The sequence below is a fragment of the Lates calcarifer genome, linkage group LG5, assembly GCF_001640805.2.
Source record: "Lates calcarifer isolate ASB-BC8 linkage group LG5, TLL_Latcal_v3, whole genome shotgun sequence".
Classification (NCBI taxonomy): Eukaryota; Metazoa; Chordata; class Actinopteri; family Centropomidae; genus Lates; species Lates calcarifer.
The window spans coordinates 3734026-3749301 of record NC_066837.1 but is presented as its reverse complement, the minus strand read 5'-3'; the positions used below and the strand labels follow the sequence as shown (position 1 = coordinate 3749301).

At 39.2% G+C, this 15276-nt stretch overlaps 1 protein-coding gene across 1 annotated transcript in view; it reads left to right on the top strand.

The window, feature by feature from the left end:
* Positions 1–14884, top strand: part of LOC127142433 (uncharacterized) — a 54451-nt gene extending 39567 nt beyond the window's left edge. The window contains exon 3 of the mRNA XM_051070255.1: positions 14202–14884. Coding sequence (XP_050926212.1) covers positions 14202–14884 — 683 coding nt within the window. The remainder of the gene's footprint in view (positions 1–14201) is intronic.
* The last annotated feature ends 392 nt before the right edge of the window (positions 14885–15276 follow it).

Here is a 15276-nt window from a genome sequence, read left to right as displayed (position 1 = left end):
TCATTCCTTCTATCTGTCTCTCTTCACGCCTTTTGCCTCTCGTTTTTTCTCTCCACTTAGATTCAATCTTTCACTGTCTCTCCCTCTTGCCCTGTTCTGCTTTAATTCCTCTTCTCTTTCCCCTTGTATCTTTAATGGACTCGGTAAGTCCACATGACCGTTTGTTTGACCTGTCAGTGCTCTGTCATTATGAAACGACTGAATCAGTGAAAATAGTCTGTCTGCTTAAAGCACTGAGGAGGGAGCCACTGGCATTGGACACACACACACACACACACACACACACACACACACACACACACACACACACACACAGAGGGATGTTTACTCGAGGTTAGAAACTGAGGTTGAGGCAGGTTTTGCCCTTGAGCAAGGGATTAACCCTTTGCATGTTCCAGTGGAGATGCTCTAATCACTAGTGGTAAGTTGTGGCTGTACTGGAAAAGTGCATGGTAATTTGACTTTTCCTCAATAAAGTGCATAGACATACACCCATCTATACACACACAGTCAGGTCCATGTCCCAGCCAAAAGAGGACAAAGACAGGCTAAAACAGTGCAGCTGAAAAGTTGAACAAGGAGTTGAATAATTCAACAGGCTCTCAACCAGTCACCCCGTTCACTGCAGTTCTCTGTTACTGTGAAAGTCCCACTGTTTGCCCCCTGCTAGACGTCTGGTGGTTATGTCAGCTTCCTGCTGTGTTTACCGTGTCACTACACCCCGATTTGACAAGACATCTTTTTCTCTCCCCTTCACACTGTTTTTCCCCCCTTGTGGTCTCTTCCATCCCCCTCTGTCTTTCTATTTCCCCTTTCTTTTTCTTTATCTACACCTCCTTCTTTATTCATCTCTCTCCTTCCCTCCAGCTTTTAAAGTCTTCAGTTGTCTCTCTTTCTCTCCTCAAGGCAAGCATACACCACTGTATTGTGTAAAGTCTGGCTAACTGAATGAAGACTTCCCCCTGTAGCTGCATGAGTCTGTCATAAAGTCATAAAGAGAGAAAAAGAGTGGGTTGAGTCCATTGTAAGAACTAATTTGAGGCAATAATATGTGAATTTTTTACATAAAAGTCCATTTCCTGCCTTTTGTTGGGAATTTCAGCTCTGAATTCTTCCTACTTGCTGTAGCTTTTTCTGGATTAAACATCTAGAGTCTGTTTGATACTGTATATGGGACACATGGAGGAATGTGTTTTATGCCTCTAGCTATAACAGCAGTTTGTTTTGTAATAAATAGAAGAAGCTCTGTGCAGTTAATATGAGCAGTGACATTCACCAATGCTGTACAAAGAAAATAGTTTCTGCATGTGAAACACCACTCCCAAAAGGATGTCAAAGTTATGGCCAAAGTATTTGACTGGCATGCAATCTCTGGAAATAGTACATTATAATATAGTAACATTCCTATAACTGTAATGCTACAAAGACTGACTGAATTGTAGTTTTTTGGTGGGTACTTGCACCAAGCTCTCTGCAAAGCAATTTGCAGTGATATTACTTAGTTGAAGAAAAATGTAGCTTGTTACAATGCACATTTTTGTTTACGTATTTATTTATTTTGCTTGTCAGTGCACCCTAATGATATAGTGGTGATCAGAGTTGCAACATGGGGTTGGTATTGTTAGGGGTGTGTGTGTGTGTGTGTGTGTGTGTGTGTTTGTGTGCATAGTCCAATTATATACAGCACAGTGTTGACTATCAGTTCTACAGTGGCTTTGTGTCACTCAGCTCAGTTAGATTCAAGTTAATGTGGATGGAGAAGGACTGCTAGTTTTCAGATAAATGATTTCAGGTCACAGCTTAAATTAGATAAAGTAGAATCATATAGAGCAGAGTTTTGGAAAACACCTCTCAGACCATGTACATTATGCATTAACCAAAATGTCCATTCTTGTTTCATTTAGAAGTGAAGTAGCTTGAATTCCTTTTGCTGTCTTTCAAGGTCCATTTATTTTAGAATATTATACATACCACACCCAGGGTGGTAAATAACTGATTTTGTCAGCTGGACTTTTAAAGCACAGCAATGGTCTCTCTGTTTCTGTTGGACCTTTAGAATAGCTGCAGTCTGGTATTATTTTGGTTTGGATTCTCTAACATCTTGTTGGTGTCAATTATTAGTGTGCTACTAGATGCAGTGCTAAGTTTGCTGTTTGTTTGGGTACTTGATTAAAATAAAAATCCATCTTAATATTGAACCTAGTTTTGTGTTTTAAAGAAAACTATACCTGCACTTTACTGTAGCATTAGATGTGTTCTTTGTTGTCCGCATGTACTGACAGTTTTTAATGAGATTTAGCATGTTATTCATGTAGACGGTGAATGCACCTGTTCTGAGTCACTTTTGCCAAATGAATACAACATAAAGTTATGATTAGTCGACATAGTCGACAACGTTGATTTGTATTGACACATCATATAAAACCATAAAACCAGAGACTTGTAAGAGGAACCATGTTTACTTGTTACTGCAATGCACTACAGGAGGTGCTGGGGCAGTATCGCTTGCATTGAATGTAATGACTGCATTATTAATGCAGTGTATATATATATATATATATATATATATATATATATATATATATATATGAGACAGAGTTAAGGGTGAAAATGATAGTTACAGCAAGACAACATGTGTTTTGTGTTTTGTGTGCTGTGGGAAATTGGATTCCCGTTTGTGGTTGTGTATGTGTACTTCTTTGTCTGCTGTCAAGCTTACTGGCAAGGTGTAAAGGTGAATATCTACAGAATGGAGTATACAGAGAGAGAGTAAAGGAGCAACAATGATTTACAGAAAAGAAGTCTGTGAAAGGGTGAATGTGAAAAGGAGGGCAGTAAGAGATGCAGAGGCTTGTTGTTTACCTTGTATGAAGCATAAAGAATGAGGAAGAGAGCTTGGAAAGACACATTATTGATTTCTGTTGTGCTCTTTTTGCAGTCTGCTTTTAAAGGAAGAAACCTGACCAAACCATTTTACATTGGCTGATGATGAAGTACAGCAGAACAAGAACAGCATTGTCAGAGTAAATGTTATGACAAAGCTGTCCAACATGAGATAGTGATGTGTGCAATAGTCTGCAAATGTGTACGTTTTTCTATCAGACAGAATTATGAAAGGAAAAGTTGGGATATAGTAAATGAAAGAGTGAATGTTTCTTGTGCTTCTCTCTGTGGATTGAAGTTTTAGATCTGCTGCTCTGCATGATGAAATAATCTCAGTGGTTTGGTTAAACCTCAATGAGTAAAGCAAAGGTAGGAGGTTGTGTGGTTGGGTGTACAAAGAACAAACCACAGGACTTCTGAGTCTGGAGGCTGGACTTTGTGTACTGAGTCAAAAAGCTTTAAAGAGATTGTGTTTTTGATTTTTCAGCAACATTGATTCTTGATTGATTGTTGATTCTATCCCAGCTAACGGGCGAGAGGCAGGGTACACCCTGTACAGATCGCCAGTCCATCGCAGGGCCAACACATATAGACCATTCAAACTCACATTCACACCTATGGGCAATTAAATAAAAGTTAAATACATTTCTTGTTTGGAGTCAGTGTGGGCAGGTGTTTTTCATGGATGCCATTTATCAGTATCCTTGCGCCTACATGTCTTGTACATATAATTTAGCTCCTTCTGATGTTCATACATATACACACTATTCATGCAACATAAGGTCAAATACAGTATTTTTTTTTTTTCAAACACCAAAACCTTCCCATAATTTTAATTATTACATTTTTTATAAATTTAGTCGCTTAACCATAAGTTAACCATTCTGTAGTTGCCAGACATTTGTGATTTTTCTCTCTGCAAATGCAACAGAGTTGCATTTAAATGCTATTTTTTATGCTTCTTCAGCAGCTCCCCAGAGAAATCAAAAATCTAAATGAATATTACTCTCTCGCTCTGTCCCTCTCATCTTTTCAGTCTTCCTCCTCTCCCTACAGTGGCAGTAAATAACATCAGCTTCACAAATTAATTCCCCTTCAACCCTCGTTGGCCTTCTTCATTGTCTCTACCAGGTTTATGGGATAACTCTCCTGTCAATTAAAGGCTAATTCTGTTAACTGTCATGTATGGAGCACAAGGGTATTTCCTCAGCTTATGAAAATGCCAGCTCACTTTACCAAAGTGTCATCTCTAATACTACCTACACATTGTGGCACTTTGAAGGAGAGGATAACATGTGAGAAATAGCAAATATTAAAAAAAGATTAAGCAGGAGCAAACACTTGCGTGCAAATATAAAAGCCAAATAAATTTAACCATTAAATCTTTGTTCTATGTAAGTCCTAATATGTTCCTGTAAATGCTGCCTGCATGTCAAGACTGTTTAACCGTTTCTGAATAAAATTCCTGGTCATGCATCAACATGATGTGCAGTATTTCAAAATTGTAGTTAATAAGAATGTTTTACTTGAATAGTCAAACAGTGATACATTGCATTTTATGTGACAGAAAGATTTTGCCAGGAGACCTGAGACATCAGTGTCCTAACCTCCCCAAAATATACTCTAAATGGATGGATGAATATAGATAGAAGAAAATAAACATGAAAGCTGCCCACCCAGCCCAGTGACCTATGTACTGTCCCAAACCCACAGGGCCGTCAAGATTTCCCCTGCGGGAACCCGCTCTGATTTGAGTACTTAGGAAATTTTCAGGATCAAAGTACAATATCTATTATGCCGGGGTGGGCCATGCATAATTGTGTGGCCTTGTATTGTAGAGGGCCCTTGTTTCAAAATCTTCAAGAAACCATTATCATACTCCCACAGTACATATTCCTAAATAATGTTGTGTTTCATAGAAGCAACAGTTTAATGCAGAGAATGAAGCAGACTAGAACTTTTCTTCCATTATGATTCACATCCACTTCCATTATAAATATACAGAGTACATAGTATGATACTGATATTTGTTAACATTAACAGATAAAGATAATTGTTTTTCGTTACAGCCCTAGTACGTACACAGTTTTCAGAGGGCAGTGGGATGGGGTTGGAGAGGACCCCGGGGGCCTAAAAGAAAATGTTTGGCGGACCCTAACTGATTAACTTGGCCATAGATGGACACACAGACTGATTCTCTGATATTAGTATGGACAGAGAGAACATTTTTCCTACATACATCCACCACATGTAGCTTCATAAAGTCCTGCCAAGTGCAGACTCATCAACAGTGAGAGACTCATCAACAAGAGTTGGCATACATGCACACATGCCTGCACGTACAAATGCAGTATAAACATTAAGCACACCCGTTCTCAGCAGTACAGTCAAGTATTGTGTTTTGAGCAAATCACTGAACCCCTAACTGGTAGTACTGACTCCCTGAATAGCACAAGCCTGGAGGCCATCACACGTGTTTCTCATCTGAGCAGGAAATGTTGCTGAGGTAGAGACAGCACAGAGGTGTTTATGCAGAAATGTTTTGTTCTCTGCACAGCTACTGCAGCCAAACGACTACTTAGTCCTCAGCAGTGCTCTCTTCTGTTGTGAATCTGTAGAACGATGGAGAGATGAGCTGATTGCGGTTTATGGATGGAAGCCAGCTGGCTCATGTGGAATCCAAAAGAGAGATGTACTGTAGTTTGTTGACAGGAGAGATATGACCCACAATAGATATATTCACCAACAGCCACTAATTCTGCCACAATGGCACAACTGAGCACAACTAAGCACAGCATGTGTGGCTTAAAAAAGTGCATTAAGTTGTTGATGGGTACAACTTCTAGATTAGATTGGGTTACCGATGTATGCTCCATATGTCAAAGTGAATAGAAGTTCCTTGGCGTACAAAAAGCATTTAACATTTTCAGCAGTTGATATAATAATGAAAAGCTTTAGGCGAGCTGCCGATTTCCCAGTTGCTCCTTTGGAATTCCTCACTGGTAAAATCACAGAGGACTTCTGTCGCAGCTTGCAAAACTGTTCCTTTTCACATGTCATTTAGTCTAAGGGTACTGTCTAATATTTCACATTCCTTAGCTTCTATCTTTCCTCTATGGCAAACAATAGCGGTGCTGGCCTGCAACAGAGAGCAGTCACAACTGTTTTTTGAGCAGTGGTTAATATCACACCCCTTGGCATTTTGTGTGTTTTATTGTATTGTACTTTTAATTATTTAAAGGAATACTTCTTCCACCACTGAAAGTCACACAATAAGACAATAATAATTTCATCAGACACTGATAGTAACAATCTGAGCCTCTCAGAAGCAAAAATAAGCACTTTAACAAAAACACGAAATAAGGCCTAGGTTAAAAAATATCAGTTATCATTTTAAAAACTTTGTCCAGTTGTAAACTAGGGAAAGGGAGGCATTCATGTACAAAAATGTGGACACACAGATGGAGAACACTGCAGCCCAAAGATAGAACCAAACATACACCAACTATTCACCCATAAACCATTATGTGTTCAGCCATTTACCATTCTTTTATTGCATCATTTCCTTCTCTCAGCTTGAGGCAAATATCGATCTGCCCGGTAGCATCAGCAAAACTTCAGAGATCTCTTTTTAAGTATGTTTTATGTTATGTTTTACAAGACTCCCTCACATTAAAATAGATTTCATCCACGGCTTATATGGGACTCTGTGATAGTTGCTTAGATTGATCAATAGATATATAGATTTGATCTTTAATGATTCAGGAGAAACTTGTTTTCCATGCTTTGTGTTTTCCAATTAAGACTGAAATAATGAAGTGCAATGCATTAACTAGAAATTCCATCAGTCTCTCTCAAAAGCACTCATTCATCAGTCAAAATAGACTCTAATTAGGTTAAAAATTGCAAGTAAAAGTCGGTATTTAAGCACCCTAGCACTTAGCTTTTTAGATTTCAAATGGGACTTGAGTACGTTTTGTAAACAACTAATGATTTCCTTAGGGCACAGCAAATGTGTTTGACTATGCCGGCAACACTATTTGTATAGTACTACAACCTTCATGTGTTTTAGATAATTAATGGTTTCATACACAAATCTCAACAAGAATGATAAATCAGCTGTCAGGAACATAACAAATCACTACATATTCACACTGCAGGGGGAGCAAATCAAGTTAGACAAAAAACAAATCAAGTTCAAATAATCTCATGTGGCTTTTTAAGGCTCTCTGCCAGCTTCTGATTACTGTTGAATTTAGAAGAACTGAAAATGTTGCAGTCCAAATTCCAGGTAGTACTTATTTATTCTGTTTTGTATAATGCTTATTGAAATGTTAGTGCCTTGCTCCACCCGTAGCACTCCGTAGGGAACTGAACCCCTAACTGCCAGTTCTCCTCCCTTGCTCTGCTCCTTATTCAGTGGCTTAAAAATCAATTTCTGAACCGAGCAAGTGTGCATGTTTGGTGTGAATGGGGATAAGCGCTCGTTTGTCAGTGTTTGTTTCTCTGTGGGAAAGTCGATGAGCAAACGGCCTGTGTTGTTAGCTGAGGGAAATGTCAATGGGGGATAGTCGGAGCAGCACTAGGCTCTGCTGGGCCTGCTAAAGCCTTTCATCTGAGTTAGCCAACATCATTAAGAGCCTGCCATATTTGCTTTTTGGTGCCTGGATTTGTGTGCTTGTGTTAGGCTGTGTGGGTGTGAGGTACAACCCTAATGAGTGTGTATTGCTCTGTTTCAGTGTGTTTATGCTTGTCTGTCTATGTGTTAGGTTTCAGAGTTTAGTCTCGATGAGTTTGTGTATAGTAATATTTCTGTTAGTGTGGTGTGTGTGTGTGTTTGTGTGTGTGTGTGTGTGTGTGTATGCCCTAAGTCTAAGTGAACCTATGGGCCATTAAGCCTTCAGTGCAGTCTGGAACCCACTAATGAGGATCAGTGTCACATCAAAACACATCAACACCAGACCTAGATTGTTAGCTTACGACAGGTTATATCTTGCCTTTGCTTTGCTTTTTTTTGCTTTTTTTTTCTCAAAGTGCATCACATTATCGCCCCGCCTGGTTAGTGTTAAGTGCTAATAATATGTTCCTGCTAGGCAAATTGCAGTTGCATTTCTGTAGCACTGTAGCATGCAATTATCTTTTGAATTGAGGATGCATAAAAATGAGCCAGGTGTTGAAGGTAATGACCCATAGAATCTCAAAATATTCTGTATGACAGCTGTAACAAAAAGGTGATTCAGCTTTTACTTACCAGTTCATGGGAATCTACAGCAGTTTGTGTTGAATAAATGGAAGAATTTGATGGTTAGAAATGGAAACAAAGATGTGACAAAAATGCCACAGAAATTATATAAAAGACAAACATATCCAATTACCCTATATTTCTAAACAAAATTGGCAGTCATCATTGTCTAAATCTTGCACCTAAATGTTAAAAAACGATAATCTCAAACAGAGACGACCCCCCCATACAATTATACACAAACACATTTCCCACAGGGAATTCTAAATGTTCAGCAGCCCTGCTTTGGCCCTCATGTATATTTATTGTTGTGAAGTATTGGATATGTTTATGAAACATAAACACTCAGCAAATTAACAAAATCCTTTTCCAGTAAGCTGTTAATGTGTGCATGTGTATAGTATATAGTACATACTTTACCCCCTCTGCATTAGCCTTATTGGTGCTCAAAATACAATAAATCACAAATATGTGAGGGAAAACTCAATCTCTTTTTTAATTCTTTAAGAAGTAATTCACTGTACATGGCATCTGTGTGTGTGTGTGTGTGCATGTGTGTGTACATTTCAAATGCCCCTCCCTTTTTTTTCTACCATGGCAGGTTATGAGTCGTAGCGTTCATGTGACCGTTAGCTTTGCACAAGCCTGTGATATACGAGCCAGCCGCTGACATGTGATCAGTGCGGGTCAGTCTGTGCCTGACAGATGACATTAATCACAAGTATATGCCACTCAGAGTTAATAACACCATCACCGCTGTGATGCTTTATTGCCTTTAAGCTGAGTACCAAACCAAACATCTACACCTTGAAATTAGCTTTATTGTCCACAGAGCTCAGTGGCTGATAAATCAATGCTTTATCAGTAAAACAAAAAAACTCATACACAAGCATCATGTTGTTACCAGCAGTGGAGGAGCTATTAAGATCTGATCATACTGTTAAAGTTGATTGAGGTGGAGCTAGTTTTTAAGCAACATAATGTAACTCTGCTGAGCAGCAGAAGCCTCTGCAGCCATGAGTGGTAATTCATTCTGCTGGGCTCAGAGTCTGAGCGGTTAAGAACAGAAAACAAAACCTATCAACCACCAGACCGGAACTCCAACTGTGTAGCCGCATTCACTGAACTGAAACACGACAAAAAGGTGTATATTCCTGATGATCCCTTTCTTCTGGAGCTGGAAGTGCTGTCACTGTGACAAACATTTCAAACTCTGTTTTAGAATTCTTGATATTTTCAAAGTTTCCTAAATTTTAAGTTTGGGCTAAACAAGTCATTGCACTGGTAGGAAACTGTGAACCAAGACTTTCATGTGACTTGAAAAACAGTTATTTTGTCCCAACTTTGCTAAAAGGTGTAATATGCTTAGCTGTTTTTGCTGTTGGAAAAAAAGGATAAACATTGTTTACCAGCCACTATCTGTTGTTTCAGTGAAATTATGGCTATTATTCAACAGCATGATTCAGTAACATGATTCATTAGTTCAGATTTAACAAGGAGGCGGCAGTGCGTGTAGATCATGATGTTGTTCAGAATTAATTATTAGTTTTTCAGGTCACTTGCAGAGGCAGTACTGGTGACATGTTTGTATTGTCTTCCTCTGTATTATTTAATAATAAAATAGTTTTGCGTAGTCTCTGACTTTTGGGAGTTTGTTGACATTTGTTTTGAATAAACCAGTAGTACACCAGAGGGCTGTGATCATGCTGTGATACTCAAAGAGATATTATTCCTCCTGTTCCTCAAACCATAAAAATGCTTGTCTAGTAAAGGAACATTTAACAACACTTTGTTAGACTTTGTTGTTTTGTTTCCAAGGCTGAGATCATTACCATTATCTTAGAGCCGGTGTTCATATTATCTCTGACAGATTAATGGGAGCCATGCCCCATCATACATTATGTCTTTAGTAAACCTCACCTCAGGGTTAATGATTGGGAAATTTGATCATTAACATTTGACTGACCATTAAGTTTCCTGTGCTGTGGGTTCATTGCAGCAGTATTCCTTTTTGTTCCCAGAGATAGCAATTTAATCACGTCCAGCACCTCTGCAACTGCAATACATACATGAGTGACACCACTGAACGAAAACTGAATCCCACTTGAACTTTGTGTCGTTTTTTTTCCCTTACTCTGAGTTCCTTAATACTGGATTATCGCCTGGATGAAAGATCCACTTAAAATTCTCTTTTACTTTTTCTGTTTTCATCTTTTCCTTCTGTTTCTTCAGATATAAATCCTAAATCATCCTTTACTTGAATAGTGATGCTGACTGATGCTTTAAATGATTTCGAAGTTCCACTGTATTTTGTATCTTGATGGAAATGACCAGTTATCTTGCTGAAACTTACACATCACAGGATGATCACCTGTAATTTGTGTCATGATTGCATTCAAAGCAGCAGTTAGTTGACAGCTAAAATGACCTTGGTCCTCTTTCCCTGTTTGTGTCTTTGACTGTTCTGATCTGCCAGAGAAATGTGTGTGTATGTGTCCAGTATCCCTTATAGGTACATGGAAGTCACTGTGTCACACTGTATGCATCAGCCAGAAGGCAGAGAATAAGCAGAAATATGCAGAAAACCAGAGTAAAATGGCTAAATGATGCAGTTTGTCAGTGATCCAGAGACTAGGAATGCACAGAGCAATCTGGTTTATATTGTTGAAGTCCCTCTGCACTTTACAGCACTCAACAAGAGCACAGAAGTTTGAAACTTCTGGACACATTCACAATACAAAGTACCTTACTTGCTTTACCCGTAAAGGGCAATTCTCAACAGCTGCGAACACAGCAGTGAAGCCAAAGCATCGTGTTGCTGCAGACAGTAAACAGCAGCTATCCTGTCCCACTGGCCCTAATGAGCAGTAATGTGTCACTGACTCACACTTTGCATTTTTAATGGGGACAGGACATTTAATAGGAAGAGTCTGCCTAGATGCACTTTGTTTGCTACACAAGGTTTATTGTCTGCCATTCTCCTGTCTAAATCACCAAGGGTTTTTTGGTTTGTCTTTTTGGTTTGGCAGGATGACATGGCACTGTATAGTTAGTCACCCTCTCCTTCGCTAGATATTGCACCGTTGTGGTTGTTTAATAAAGTTTTAGGAAAATCAGTGTTTCTGACAGAGGTCGCCACAATCTGACCAGCTAAAAATAATGAACATTCTGCCTGGGGCTTCACTGTCAAAACAACCAAAACACAAATACCATACTATCTAGAAGTGAATGTGTCTGTCCATACCCTGATATTAACAGATAATATAATATCTGCTTTTGCTTAATCTTGAAGCACGGCTGTCACATTAAGCATCATTCATCACAACAATTTCTGGTGTGTAATCTTCATGAATTTCCATATTGCAACAATACTGATGTATTTTCAAGTGCCGCTGTGATACAGCTTGCAACTACCAGTGGCAGCACTAAGCATGTTGGAAAGTTGCAGCGGAGAGAGGTCCAATTGGAGACCTCATTACTGTGAGCCAAAAGGAAAAGCTTAGGGTCTTCAAGCATGAGGTCCCACACTTTTTGTGTCTCTCTCCCCACCCAACAACATAAGACAAATTCCACAGGATTTAGTTTGAAAAATATATTTTTTAACAACAAGGTTTTACGGAACCATTAAGAAGGGATACACCTTTCACCAGTCTCACACCTTGAGGCACTATGAGCTTCTCATTTGCTTGCAGACCTCAGGTTCCCAGATGGATGGTCTGTGGTTGCATCCTCACACTAGTCAAATACATTCATGTCCAATGCCAAACTTCCAGAAGAGTCCAGAAATGGGTGATTCACTCAAGTAGGCATCCATCCTGCACTAGAGCTAGCTGTTTAAATGCTGCATCTCTATGATAAATAAAATAATAGGACTTTAAAGGCACTGCACTCCATTTTATCATGAAGGCAATATATGGTATTTTCAATATTATGTACATGACAATGCAAACCAATCATAATTTTCAGGGGTTTGATTGGGTTGTTGGTCCTTTCTTAACCTGTTGCAGTTGTCAGCAACATAAATAATATGGTTACACAAATCTACGACTGTTTAGATTCTGTTTTTGTATGCATTTATTTGTTTTCATTTCAACTGCAATGTTTATTGCTTGGTTTTATGTTCTAGTTGTGTTCATCTTTTACTTTCCTCGCAGAGATCCTATTACTCTGCTGCTGCAACGACGTAATATCCCCACAGGGTTCCATAAAGTTTTATGTTATCTTACCAATGACTCGATGATTACTCTGTCAGATGCAGAGATTTCTTGTATCAAGAACTCCTTTTCAGTACCTGCTCTGATGTACCAACAGAAACTGTTGTGAAGAGGAATATGGTATATGGTATTCCTCTTCACAACATTTCTCTTGTATCTCTGTTCTAATTAGCCGACTTTCTTTTCTGTGTTGTGTAGATGTAACTGTAAGCTTTGCTGGAGTCAGTGCTGCACTTATTTGGCCACTGACAAATTGATTTCCTGTTGCTCCTGTAATAAGTAAATAAATAAATGCAAATTAAGACTTTTTTTTAGTTCTAAAAATAACCCTGAAAACCACCCTTTAACTCAGATGAACAGTCCACATTAAGGACCACCAGAAGCTCTCATCTATGGACTTGAGCTTTTAGTAGCTTTTATTGAGAAGTGTGTGCGCTTGGCTCCAAACATATTCTTTTTGTTCCCAGAGATAGCAATTTAGTCACGTCCAGCACCTCTGCAACTACAGCAAATACATGTGTGACACCACTGAATGAACACTGAATCCCACTTGAACTTTGTCCTTAATACTGGATTATCACCTGGATGAAACATCCACTTGAACTTCTCTATTCCTCTTTCCTCTTTTTCCTCTTTCTTTTCCTTCTATTTCTTCAAATATTAATCATTTTACTCACATAGTGACTGTCGACTGATGCTGAGTTTTGCACTGTATTTGTATCTTGATGGATATGACAAGTTATCTTGCTGAAACCTCACAGGACAAATGCAACCTGTAATTTTCATCATGATTTCTTTCAAAACAACAGTGATGATGGAAACCTGTATTCATCTCACTCCTCTTGACCATCGGTGGTCTGTCAGAGTCTACCCTTTCCATCCATCCATCCATTAGCTATACCACTTATCCTTTGAGGGTTGTGGGGGAAGTGGAGCCAATCCCAGCTGACATTGCGTGAGAGGCAGGGTATACCCTGGACAGGTTGCCAGTCTGAGTCTATTTTTTATAGTCATTAAAATTAACCAGAAGCCAAATCTGTAACTCAAATGAACACAGTCTAATTTAAGGGCAACTGGAATAAGTCAAGTCGAGTTGAGCTTTCAGTACCTTTTACTGAGAATCATGCGTTCAGCTCACTCATTGGGAATCCATGCGCAGGTGCCACTCAGTCATATCAGGACTCCTGCTCCTTCTATTCTCTCTCCAGCTACACAGTATCGATTTCTCTCAACATTAAGCCTCTGACTAAACCACTGAACTCTCCTTCCTCAGTCACTCTCTCCTTACTCGTTTATGTCTCTTGCCAACCTTTCAGCATTCTGCCATCTCTCTTTTACAACCTCTCATTTGTGCTTCTTTTCTATGTCTGCTTCTTGTTTTTGCCAGTAATCAGATTTTAAAGGAATAGTTCACCATTTTGGGATATACATTCATTTACTTTTTGGCAGTCAGATGAGAATACCTATACCATCCCCATATCTCAGGTAAAAAATTGCAAGGCAATAACAAATGATACATTTTGTTGTTTAATTTCAAGGACTTGTTGGTTTATCCTGTTTTTATGTTTCTCTGAGAAGCTAACTTCTTGTGGCCCTGTGAATATGACTGTCCTCTCTCTGTACTACAGATGGAAGAAGACCAGTATTAGTAAATTGCAGTAAAAAGGTGTATATATATATATATATATATATATATATATATATATACGACTCAGTTTTGGAATCTTTCCTATGCCTGTTTTGTGTGTTTTATCTGGTGTTTTCTCTTCACAGTGGGGGTAAATGTATGCTTAGTGTTGCTTATCCTATTAATGAACTGCTGGTTTATTTTAAATCCCGCTGTCTGTCTTCTCTCATCCCAGACCGTTGGGTTGCCATGACGAGCGAGGAGGAGGAGGGCCCCAGCGTTGCAACATCAACAGCAACAACACCGTCAGCGGCGGCAATCTCCAGGGTAACAACCGCCATAGCCAGGGGCGACAGCAGTGATGATGCCGTCACTTCCTCCTCCCCCCGCAGACCCTCCCCGTACCACCTCCCATGTCCCGAGGAAAAGGAAGAGAAAGAGGAGGAAATAGAAGAGGAAGGGATTATTCAAGAAGAGAGGATTGAGAAGGAGGAGGAAGAGGAGGTGGTGGAGTGTGAGCGAGATGATGAAGATGATGAAGATGATGGCAGCAGTGATACCAGTGTGTTAGTAGTGCCCTACCCTGAGCTGGTGCCTGTGGTCTTCTTCTGCCTCAAGCAGACAACCTGCCCTCGCAGCTGGTGCATCCGCATGGTTTCCAGCCCATATCCTTTTTATACTGTGAATAATGAGAGTTTGAGTTTGTTATTTCAAAAGTGCCTGTCTGTCTTAATCCATCATCATTTAATCATTCAGCATCCTTCATTAAAGAACATTGAGAAAGCCATAATTTCTCTCAAAATCTTTCTATTAGTAGGTGATGGATTCAGTTGTGAATCAACACAAACCCTGGCTTTAGATGTTTCACCTCACCGGACAAATTCACAGCCCCTGTTTCCAACCTTAATTTCCATTTAGCTGCATTTAATAATGATAAGGGAATACCCTTATTAAGTATGATATACCTCATTGATTATTTTTAAGAGAGGAGCAAGGTTTGAACATACCTCCCTTGATGAAGCCACCCTGTTCTTTTATTACATTACTGTTTGTGTGTGTGGTGCATGGTAAGCTGGATCTAAGTCCAAATGTTTGCCAGTATAGGTAACATTGGTGGCCAGATTTACTGATACACCTCAGATCTCACACATTCTGTCCCTGGCACATATTGTATTTATCAAACAGACGCAGCTGGCTGGATGTTGGAAAATTTGCACAAATAATTGGTGGAGACATAGACAGAGGTTGATTATGTATTCTACTGCAATTACTAATGCCATGCAATTTGTGAGGGTCAGTTTTATGTGGCT